This window comes from Anarhichas minor, unplaced genomic scaffold (genome assembly GCF_050575085.1).
Source record: "Anarhichas minor isolate MPS153535 unplaced genomic scaffold, ASM5057508v1 ptg000004l, whole genome shotgun sequence".
Taxonomy (NCBI): domain Eukaryota; kingdom Metazoa; phylum Chordata; class Actinopteri; order Perciformes; family Anarhichadidae; genus Anarhichas; species Anarhichas minor.
Genome location: NW_027466450.1, coordinates 14697582 through 14708906, shown reverse-complemented (window position 1 = coordinate 14708906; position 11325 = coordinate 14697582). Strand labels below are relative to the sequence as shown.

General features: G+C 46.2%; 1 protein-coding gene across 1 annotated transcript in view; it reads right to left on the bottom strand.

Moving 5' to 3' along the window:
• Window positions 1-2003: 2003 nt before the first annotated feature.
• The window catches only part of kcnh3 (potassium voltage-gated channel, subfamily H (eag-related), member 3), a 97489-nt gene continuing 88167 nt past the window's right edge, over window positions 2004-11325 (bottom strand). Inside the window, exons 11-15 of the mRNA XM_076110312.1 lie at window positions 8578-8792; window positions 4279-4535; window positions 3790-3890; window positions 3656-3708; window positions 2004-2978 (exon numbers count right to left, since the gene is read on the bottom strand). Of these exons, the coding sequence (XP_075966427.1) occupies window positions 2004-2978; window positions 3656-3708; window positions 3790-3890; window positions 4279-4535; window positions 8578-8792 (1601 nt within the window). The remainder of the gene's footprint in view (window positions 2979-3655; window positions 3709-3789; window positions 3891-4278; window positions 4536-8577; window positions 8793-11325) is intronic.

The window sequence follows — 11325 nt, the reverse complement described above, 5'->3', positions numbered from 1 at the left end:
GTTGAGCAAAAAAAACAACCTGGTATTAAGAAAGCACACAAATACAGTGAACCTCCTATTTAGTTTGTATTGCAGCGAATAGTTACTCAGCCCCAGTTTTAGGCACAGAGGTAACTCGGAGGCTTTTAACTGAACTAACCTTTGTGCTGTAGACATTTCCAACTTTCCTTCTAAAAGAATCTGGATACAAATATTTGTATTTTGCTGAAGGACAAAAAGATTTTTGACCCGTTTGGCTTGTGGTTCCAGAGAGTAACGCAGGACTCTGGGGTCTTACAAAACAACACTTCTTTATTGTCGTACAGTATGTAATCCTGCTAAGAGTTTTTTTTAATGTAACGGCAGTCTTTAATAAAACATCTGAAACCCAACAGCCTCCTACAGGGCGGGCGGTTTGTCAACTCCCATCAGGACGCCGCCCTCCACAGCTCAAAAGCAGGCACATTCCTCATGCAAAAAAAGCTGCAACATGCATTTAAAACCCTTTTGTGTAGTCAAGACCCCCCCCCCCCCCAAAACACACAGGATCAGAACTCCAGACATCAATGGGAGTTCTTTGTGTCCCTCCCCGCCCCTGTTACAGAAAATAGAAACCAGAAATCTGACTGTCTATGTTACAAGTATCATGTGGTGCACAAAGCACCTCACCAACGCAAAACAAAAGTAAATGCAGAGAAGTCCTGAGACCTCTGTAGGGATGCAGCCTGGGTAGTGTAGTTTTAGGGTTTGGCTGTTGGCAAACGGGTTGGAGATGATGCAAAATGTGTGCGTGTTCAAGATATGCTTCGTGTGTGTGTGTGTGTGTGTGTGCTACATAACAATTGGGAAGGTGACACTCGCAGACATGCAATAGAGTTCCTCATTGCTTTCGTCAAAAAATAAATACAAATAAATAAATTCACAGCCTGAAAAAATAAATTACATTTTAGGGTAAAGGTGCAAGTGTTCTCTGTACGTGACGCTGATGGCTTTCAATGTAAATTCTGATCCAAATGCTGCCCGTGATTAACAGGTGAAGGACTTTAGGGAACTCTTGTCTTTGTGTGGAGAAGGCACGGATGGCTGGATGGCTAAAGCTCAGGAGTGATGCGGGAGTTTGCTGAACAATCTGGTTGTAAACAGTCACAATGGTGATAAACAGTTATATATGGGTAACGTTTATGATATTTGTGTCCCCCCCCCACACACACACTTTTTTGTCTTTGGCACACAACGTAACAGCTAGCTCAGACATTTTAGGTCCACTCTCAAATAGAAGCACTTCTGCTCCTCTACATGCTCATGTACTGGTGTCCTCCAAACTTCTTTTACAGAGAAAGAAAATTAAGAAAGTTAAAACCAATTCAAACATCTTTTTAGCTTTTTGTTCGGGGGGGGGGGGGACATAACTGGAGGGCGTGTGTATGACTCTGAGGAAGTGTTTTCCTCTACCAGGCCAGAGGAAGATTTTAAAATGTAAAAATAATCCCGTTGATGCAAACTGGTCCTCCATGTGAGGTGACTGAATGAAGAGTACATTCCTAGTCCCGGTGAGGCGAGCTCGGACTATCTGACTTGGGTGAAGACATGTTTCCCGCTGAGATATGTGTTTTTTTTGTACCTGTCCTTTTGAAGAGGAGGAGACATCCATACTTGGGGTTTTTAAAAAGCAACATGAGGGTTAAATCAGGCTCCAGAGATCAATGGAACCGGTTAAAAAGTTGTCCTGTGAGTCCCAGTAGCTGCGGGGGTCGACTGACGCTACTGAAGTGTTGATACTGTAAGACAATTTGTGCTGTTGTAGTTCTGTGGATGATCGGTGTAGAGAAGTACTCCTTCACACTGATCTGCTGACAGCTGGCATTGTGTCTCGGCCTCTTTCTGTTAACATGTCTGTCCATTTCCTGCCTGATGAATCACTTCCTGTGTTGATATGGACCAGCCGACTGTCTTCATCCAGCCGTCCACTTTCCCTGATCTGATCTCCGTTTTTCTGCTACTCTTGTCTCACAGTTTTAACCCGTTCATAACGCTGGCTCCTCTTCATCGATGAAGCTGATGTGCTCCGTGGAGGACCTCCCCTCCTCCACCTGTCGCCCCCACTCGTGCATCTCCAGCTCCTGGGGACGGGTGGTGGGTTGGGCCTCCCCGTGGCGCGGCTGCGAGTTACACCAAGGTGCAGTATGGGTATCTCTCTGCCTTCTCCTCGCACAAACACAGTCCAGAGACATTGGCAGGGAGACGGTGGAGGGATGGAGGGACACGACGGGGGACGTGAGTGGGACGGAAGGGGAAGGTCTCAGCTGACGGTCTCCGGGGGAGGACGTGAGCGACGGGGGAGCTGAGCAGTGGGAGGACGGGGGAGGAGGGGTGTCCTGGGAGGGAGGCGGAGGGAGCAGGCCTCTGCTGGCACGGCTGCCAGGTCGGGACAGGTGGGGGCCTTGGCAGAGGGAGGGCGAGGAACAGAGGGACATGGAGAAGGAGAGAGAGGGTGAAGGGGTGTGAGACGCCAGGGGAGGCTGGTCCTGCAGCGAGGGCAAATATATCCCATTGCTGGAGGAGCCGTGGAGGCTCCGGAGGACTCCTTCAGGAAGATCTTCCTCAGGGGAGGGAAGATCAGAGTGGGTGAGGCCCCTGACCTTGGCCCCCAGGGGTTTGGATGGGAGCTGTGGCGACGCCGAAGGGGATGAATGAGACCTTTTTGGTGAATGATGAGTCGGGAGAAGGCATCCTGGCAAATCTACACCCTCCGTGTCTCCGCTGTCCAACAGGGAATGGGTGTCGGGTCTCTGGAGGGAACAAGGTGTGGCGGCGGCGGGCGGCAGCACCAGACAGGTGCTTGTAGACAGCTGGCCGGCGCTGCTGGGAGGCGGGGTTAAATTTGGCATTATGGTCATCAGGATTGGCTGCGGTGTGGTTTGGAGGAGGGGCTTGAGCAGGCGCGTCATTTCCTGCAGCTCCCGACTGAGCGTGGAGACTTGTTTAGAGAGACTGTTCATCTGTTTGAGAGAGAGAGACAGACACACACACACCGTTAACACACACATACACACACACACACACAACAAAACCAAATCAAGGTCAGTCCATGCAAATGCTGTTTAAAGTTTCTTGTTGTTCAGGTGGATAATGGATAGAAGGCAGGGGTGCTTACAACAATGTCTGACAAAGTTAATCCTTATTTGCGTTAAACCTAATCTGATACACACTCCGCATACGTAATGTCCAGTCACATCATGTACTGTGACTATTTAATTTGGAACTGGATTTGCAACAAAGCACACAAAGTGATAATAGACTGTGCTGCTGATTGGCTGATGGTTGCCATGGTTTTTGAATACCTGATTACTGAGGAGTATTGGAGCTTTGCACAAGGATGCAAAATTCTTTCTCAGCTTATTGTCTAACATTCTAACAAATAGACATTTTGACTAGTTTAGGCGGGGCTACCTTGTGATTGACAGGTCACTGCAGTTAAAATATAGTAACTTTCGTTCACTGGTTGCAAAAAACCAAGATGGCGACGGCTACTACTTCTCCAAAATAGTAATTGCCATGAAATCCGTTCATGAAATAGTCTGCTGAGTAATACGAACAACCAAAGCCATTTTGAGGAGTTCATAACTTCTTCAGGTAGATGTGTAAACAAGCATCATCATCATCATGTAGCACTCACCTCCTCTGTCAGTTTGGACACACTCTGCTTGATCTCTGAGTGCTCCCGGATCCCTACACACACACGAGAACATTAGTCCTCCAGAAATAAAACTATTCTCCTCAGAGCGAGGCTACTGTGTGTAAACGTGTTACCTGGGTATGGAGAGGGCGGGGCTATAGGTGACATGCTGGGACTGAACTCAAACTTCTGTGAGGAGGTGGAGTTGCTCTCCGTTTCAATGCCGTCCACGAATCTATGCAGAAGAAAAGGGATTAAAATAAGAGATGGCGCACAGGAGAGGAATGTAAATCAGAGAGAGCACTAATTAGTGTGTGTGTGTGTGTGTGTGTGTGTGTGTGTGTGTGTGTGTGTGTGTGTGTGTGTGTGTGTGTGTGTGTGTGTGTGTGTGTGTGTGTGTGTGTGTGTGTGTGTGTGTGTGTGTGTGTGTGTGTGTGTGTGTTCATTCACACATAAAACAATAAACCCCTCTATCAGCAGATTTTGCTCACATGCAAACCTCCACGCCCTCCTGCAGCCACGTGATCCACCAGTAACCTACTGGTTTTCATGCAGCCACACACATGCTGCTGCAGCATCATCAGCTGCTGCTGCTACCTCTGTTTCATGCGTGCGTGTGTTACCTGGGGCTGAGCTCGGACGGCGCACTGCAGAAGCTGACCACCGGTATCTGCAGGGTGGCGGGGCGGCAGTGCTCGGAGGGCGCGCGGAACGGCCTCGGCGGCAGCAGCGGGGAGCGCAGCGGCGAGTTGAGCCTCCTGCTGAGACGCAGTGGGGAGCGATGGGCGCGCGACACCGAGTTCTGCTCCTCGTCGACCTCCTCGTCCTCGCGGATCGACGGCAGCTTCTTCACCAGGCCGCCGTTGCTCTCCCAGTCCACCTGCGAGTCAAACAAAAAGAGTTCAACCGGGCGGCTGTTGTTTTGAGCACGTGTTGCGTCACAGTGTTGGTGACGCAGTGACGTGGTTGTGCCAGCGGGTGGCAGACAAACACAAGAGTTTCCACCATTGAATGTTTTGATGTACTGTACTCACAACATACTCCCTCTTCCAACAGAACAGAGAGCATATCTAAGACCACCACAAATACAACAACAGGATATTTCTTGATCATCTATCTGATTTCTTCTTTTTGAACATTTCTGAGCCCCTTTTCTTTCACCATTTTCCTAGTGTGAGGAGTTTTAGTGTAGAGGTGCTATCAGACAGATGTTATTCCTGGGTGTATGAGTGAATATTTGTTTCGGTGGCTTAAACAAAAATATTGGGGCTTTTTCCTTTTGCTGCTAGTTTATTAATAGGAAAGATCAAAGTGCTGGTGTACTGTTTAGTACACTTTATTAGCTTTAATCACTTTTCAAACTTGCCTGGTTTTCATTCAGGAGTTTGACCCGCGTTCAAAACTTTTCCCGTCTCCCTCGAGGGATTGTGTGAGACGAGGAAATGTCAGAGAGAAATCAGAGAGAGAGAGATGGAGGAGCGAATAGTAACGAGTCCAATTCCAATTATTTCTCATTTTGTTTTGAGCGAATATTGTTTTGCCTCCGTCTTTGCCAGACTGCAAAAAGAAGCCTGTCATGCTACATTTAATACAGACTGCTGCTTCTGACTTTTTCCTCATCACTTTGCTCCGAGCATGCGCACACACACACACACACACACACACACACACACACACACACACACACTCCCCCCCGGCAGTTAAATCCGTCCCTGTTCCCCATCAGCGATGTCCCTGCTTATGAATTGAATAATTTAGGCCGTCTCCAGTGTTGATGCTGGGTCGCTGAAACTTCCAGAAAAGACTAGCTAAACAAAACAGCACTTTCTGTCTGTGATTGAACGAGAAGAAGTCAAAGTTCAGCATTAAATAGTCAAGAGCTCAAGATACAGAGACAACAAGAGCAGACTTACACCTGTTTTTGTGGCTGGATGTTTATGTATGAGTGAGTTGGTGGGACTTAAGATTAATAAATGTCCTAAAAGTTTTATACATTTTAGATATCTTGAGGTGAGAAGTCTTAAATCCCCCCACAAATATATTTTTTGACAAGCCACCAAAACAATAAGTTATTTTCTGATTATTTGAACTCATGATTTTTTATTTTTTTTTATTTTATTATATTTATGTAAGTGTTGAGGTATGTTTTTATATACTTTTGTAATAGTTTTTTTTTTTAATCTCTTTAATGCTCTTTCACCCTACAAGGATCACAATGTTTAATATAGAATAAAGTGTGTAGGAGTCATTTAATCCCCCACATTGCCAAATCCTCAATAGTAGCTCATAAAATGCAATAAAAGAACAAAAAAAGAGTGAAGACGAGTCTTTCTGCACATCGTGTGTAAAAACATGTGCTATAAGGTCCGACCTTACCAACACACTGAAAACAATTTCACTGCATCCACTTTAACAAACAGCAGCTTTAGGGATTACAGTATAAATTGCCGATCTCCTCCAGCGGCTTCACAATAATAACGTAACTTGTGCCCTAGAATGACTGGTGCAGTGAGTAATAAATGTATTTCACATCTCATCATGCAGACAAGCCAACGCCCCTCCACTTTCCCTTTCCTCCCCTGTTCTCTCTGAGCCTCACTCTTTAATTAAGTCTCTCCTCTCCCTCCATCCCTGCCTGCTCAGCATACTCTCTCCTTCTTCCTCCTCCTCCCCCAGTGCCCTCCTCTCAGCGCCCCCCCCCCTCCCTCTGTGCCACCGTAATGTATTTTTAGCTCTCTTGTTCTAATTTTAGCTCCCAGCTCTGGAGGAAAACCAAGGAGCGCTCTGCGAGGCGGGGGCGTGATAAGTGTGCACTTGCCTCGTGTTGGCGAGTGTGTGCCTGTGTGTGTGTGTGTGTGCGTGGGTGTGCTGAAGTTTGCATTTCGCATCATGTATGTGTGATCGAGTCATGCAGAAGTCTGAGAGCAGGGCCTGCATGTGAGAGTGGATGTATGTAAACTGTGTGTGACACGAACGAACAAAGTGCTCTTTTTTTTTTTTTTCTTCTTGTTTTTGGTGCAGCGTGTGTGTGTGTGTGTGTGTGTGTTAGTACAGTATGTGGCACTATGTCGTTCTCCACACCAGCATGTTTCTGGTGCAGAGATTGAACAGGAGAAGAACACGGAACCAAAACCGTGCTGTAATATCCCCTATTTATTTCCCTGTAGCACAGATCAGTGCAACCAGTCGACTGGTTGTTCTTCCTCATCGCACTGTTTTCCTCCGGGGGTCCGAGGGTCATGACAGTCAATCTGCAGCCTGTGAATCCGGGGGGGCTGAAGATACAACTATCACTTCTGCCAAAAACTTCTGCCTTCTTTCTTGCTCATTAAAACCTTTCCAAATCCGGTACCCCGAATTCAATTCCGACTTTCCCCCTTCCTGTTTATCATCTTATTCTTTTTGATCAAGTCTACGCCGGGCAACACGTCTCTTCTTTGTTGCTATGACAAATCTATTTCATCCTTTTGGGACTGCCTCCTCAAGTCTCTGTCTACCTGGAAAGGAGGTGCTGTACATCTGCAGTCTTTTCTTACACACATGTGCAAACACGCTTTCCTGGGCTGCTGCTGGTACCAGAAAGGTTCTGCATTCATAACCAGTATGGACATCAAAATCAGAGACATGGGCAGCAGCTTGTGGCATCTGGAATCATGCATCCTCTTGATACTGCTACGGACACATGCTGATATGTGCACGCATTTGCACCACGCTAATACTCTGCAGTAAGCACAGGAGAATCACACGTGTCTGCAGTGGAAAAGGAGGAACTTAGGAAGAGCAGAACAGAAAGTCTTCCCCCCTCCACTCCCTTTCGTCTCTCCTCCTCCACCTTTCTCTTCTCCTCGGCTGGCTGCGCTATTTATATCGAGCGGGATCCAATCTTAGCAGCAGCTGCAGGGGGACACAGCTATTCAGGGACAGCCCGTGCTTCCTCCCTGCACTATTTTTAGCAACAGGACAGCTTCAAACAGCAGCACTGAGCTATTCTTGTCCCTGTGTTTTGCTCCCTCTGCTGCTGCACCAGCCAGAGGCGCAGGCTGTGTGCGTGTGTCTGTAAAATAGCAGTAGATTTGCAAAAAGCACTTCGAGCCTTGGCTTGTGAAATGGTGATGTGTGCAGGGATCCGTGAGTGTATTTTACAGTAGTGGTTTTCGAGGTCATGTGCAGCTTTTACCCGTGAGACCCCTCTGAAGGCGTCTCTCAGGCTGCCCGTTAGAATTTCATTTTCGATTTGCACTTTGGAGGCCGCACATGGAGAGGTGTGACTGATCTGGTGGGTTGCATCCATGACTCAAGAACACTTACTCAGGTTTCTCCTGATAACAAGAAACTTTCTTACAAAATTCTTTTCACTTCATATCAAGATATTTTTCATGTCATTTCTTCTTACTAGGTACCAAATTATTCTCCTCTTACAAGAAACTTTATCATCTTATATCACAAAACCAACGTATGTCAGTTTTACTCAGCTGTAACTGTATACATTGCATTTATATATACACACCTGCAGACCTTTCTTCGACCCTTTACTGCACCATTTTTGATGACACGGTCCCCACCTTTAGCCACATTAGCCTCTAAATACCTCCCCAAACTGCAGCAGGTTCTGATAAAGTGACAGACTACTCACTTTCCTTCCCCAGTACTCAATATTAGATGACGTTGGGTTGATATGTACATGACCCTACATGTATATAATTTGTAGAATGCATTCTTATTCCCACTTTCTGACACAAAGTTTGAGCAAATCCAACAATACTATTATTCACTGGCAATCCCATGGCCACAAGGAGGCAGTCTGATCAGTTCAAATTAATAAAAACTACTTTATTTGTCTTTAAGGAGCAATTTGAGACAACGATTGCAAACATAAAAACACAAGTCTTAAATCTGTGATATTACTCTCTGTGTGTACTCACATCAGCCCCGTTGCCCTCTCGCAGATTGTACGTGAGGTCGTGCTGAATCTCGCTGATGAACTTCTGGGCGTACTCGGGGTAGAGCCGGAGGACCTCGCGGAGGCCCTTGAGGCTGATGTACTGCAGGTCGCAGTAGGTCAGGGCCTTGACGTTGGCGTTGGTCTTGATCACCTGCTCTTTCGTCAGGGAGTCCGAGCCAATCAGATCCCCTTTACCTGCGCATGCAGAAGGACACACGGACACGTTTGAGTCTTTGAAGCAGTGAATCAGAGAGAGAGTCATTTCAGTAGCTGGCTCCGCCTGAGGGAATCAGAGAAGTAAATTAAACACACGGACTCTCTGAGCTGTAGATCATCAAAGACCGAAGATCAAAGGGATGGACCGGGAAAGTAATTTCAACAAAGATGGGAGGGAGAAGGTGTTGCATTGAACGGTAATCGTACTTAACATTACTTTTTTTACAACGATATACCAACTGCACAAAATAGCATTTAGCAGTTAGTATTCCCGAACGTCAAAAATGGTAAAATATCTGTATTACTTGAAGTAAAAAGGGTAGTTTTCTGAAGAAAAAAAAAAGTACTGAAAAGAAGTATTCCACTGATTTTGCAAATCAAAATCACTACTCTTGTGAAAACCAATGTATGTCTCCTGTTATTTTCATTGAGACTATTAACTGAGCCCACAGCATGTCGAGAATAATTAAAATACAACAAAGATGTAGGCCGACTTTCTTTTGTGAGGCTTTTGACAGACAAAGCCCACTGCAGTATTAGGAGGGAGAAGAAAAAAAAAAAGGGAAAAAGTCAAACTGTCGGTGGCTGCACAGCGAGACAGCTGAGCGAGGGGGCTGCAGAAAAAAACCAAGCAGGAACGTGGAACACAGGCAAGATGGTGGAGGGAGGTCGGCAAAGAGGGAGGAGGAGGAGATGAATAAAACAAGGGAGAGACAGGTGAGACTGAAGAGCAACACGGTGTCGTATTGGGGCGCAGACTGGCATAAGTTGATTGAGAAGAAATGGATGGGCGGTGGAAGGGATGAGAGGCAGGAGCTTGGAGCATGCCATGTGAGCAACAGTCGCAATTGGACGTGGCCTTCCAGCTCTCCCACGAACCTCCAACCACCTCCACATCCTGCTGTCGTGGTCCAACAGTCGTCTGCAACCTCGTTTCTGGATCCCTGCCCTCCCCCGTCTGTGCTTCTACATAATATGGCACAATGGGCTCTTTACATGCTCCGCTTGTCTCTCTATCTTTTTCACATCACTCACACATCTGCTTCCCCCCCCCCCCCCACTTATTTTTCCTTCCCACACCACAGCTTGGCTCCAATTGTCTTTTGTTTTTGCACAAGATGATGGGTGGCGATGGAGCCCCGGGCGACAGCAAGCGTCAGCGAGATAATCACAGCAGAATGTGAAACTGAGCAGGAGGTGAATGCTTGAAAGTGGCATTTAAGAGTGCATCATTGTCTGGTCTTCTTCAACGTGTCTGAGTATACGTGAAAGCTTGTGAAAGGAAGCTCTTGTAGATAGAGCAGGGCCCTCCAACCATAGAAGTTTTGGGACCGAACAGTTCTGGGGAGTCCCTGAGAGGAACTGCAAAGTTTGCTACAAGCTCTTGTTTTTTTTTTAGTGCTATAAGAATATATAACCAACTGTGATACGCGCCACAAACAGGAACACAAGCCAATTAGCCACCATAAAAGTACCTGTTGCCAGTTTGAAACAGATTCTTTGGCTCAGTAGTCTTTGTGCTATTGTGTTAGCCTTTGTGCTAACGCTACTGTGTTAGCCTCTGTGCGAACATTACTTGGTTAGCTTTTTTGCTACTGGGTTAGCCTTTGTGCTAATGGTTTAGCTTGCTGTAGAGTGGCTCTCACTTGTTCTTTAGCTCAGTGGGTATGTGATCATCAATGACTTAACTTCTGGACTCACTGTTGGTCCATTTGTCGGTGTTTTCCACTGTTTTTTGTTGTCACAAGCTATTTTTTAAATGCCGTTTGCTAGTGCTGCATTGGCTGATGTGTATGACCAATCATCGTACACTAAATATTAAACCATTCAAATAAATTAATAATCAAGACTGACAAGCTGAGCACAACCAAAACGAGCAGTCATGCCTTTTAAAGCTAAAAGCAACAGGAAGAAAAATATGTGTACGTGTGCTTCATAATTAATAACTAGCGTGCACTAGGAGCCCATCATGATAGAGTGCACTGCGGCCTGTCGTAACTATCTTAAGCCACTGTCACACACCATTAATTTAATTCTACGTAAAACATCCCATCATACGTTACACTGATTTGGCGTGAAGGTCAATTTATGGCCAAATTTACAGGCTGAAAATTAGACCCAACAGGTGCCTGCATCACAACTTGTTTCATGCGTCATGCATGGAACCAAATGTTTCATATAGCCATTACAAATTACATTTTGTGCGGTGCGCAGTCATTTAAATTTTCTCATGTAGAAGAGAAAGAACAGCGATAACCAGCTCTAGTCTTCAATGTACAGCTCCAAAGGATATTGCTGGTGGCTGGTGTGTGTGTGTGTGTGTGTGTGTGTGTGTGTGTGTGTGTGTGTGCATGGCTGATTGAGTGTGTGTTCATGTTTCAGAATTTGTTACCATTGCATGATGCGCAAAATGTCTTCGTCCGTGACCCTAATTGACTGAACGCGTGGTTGCACTTTAACACTCAGGGATCTGTTTTGGTCAGACTGGCCAATAGTTGGAAATGAACCGTGC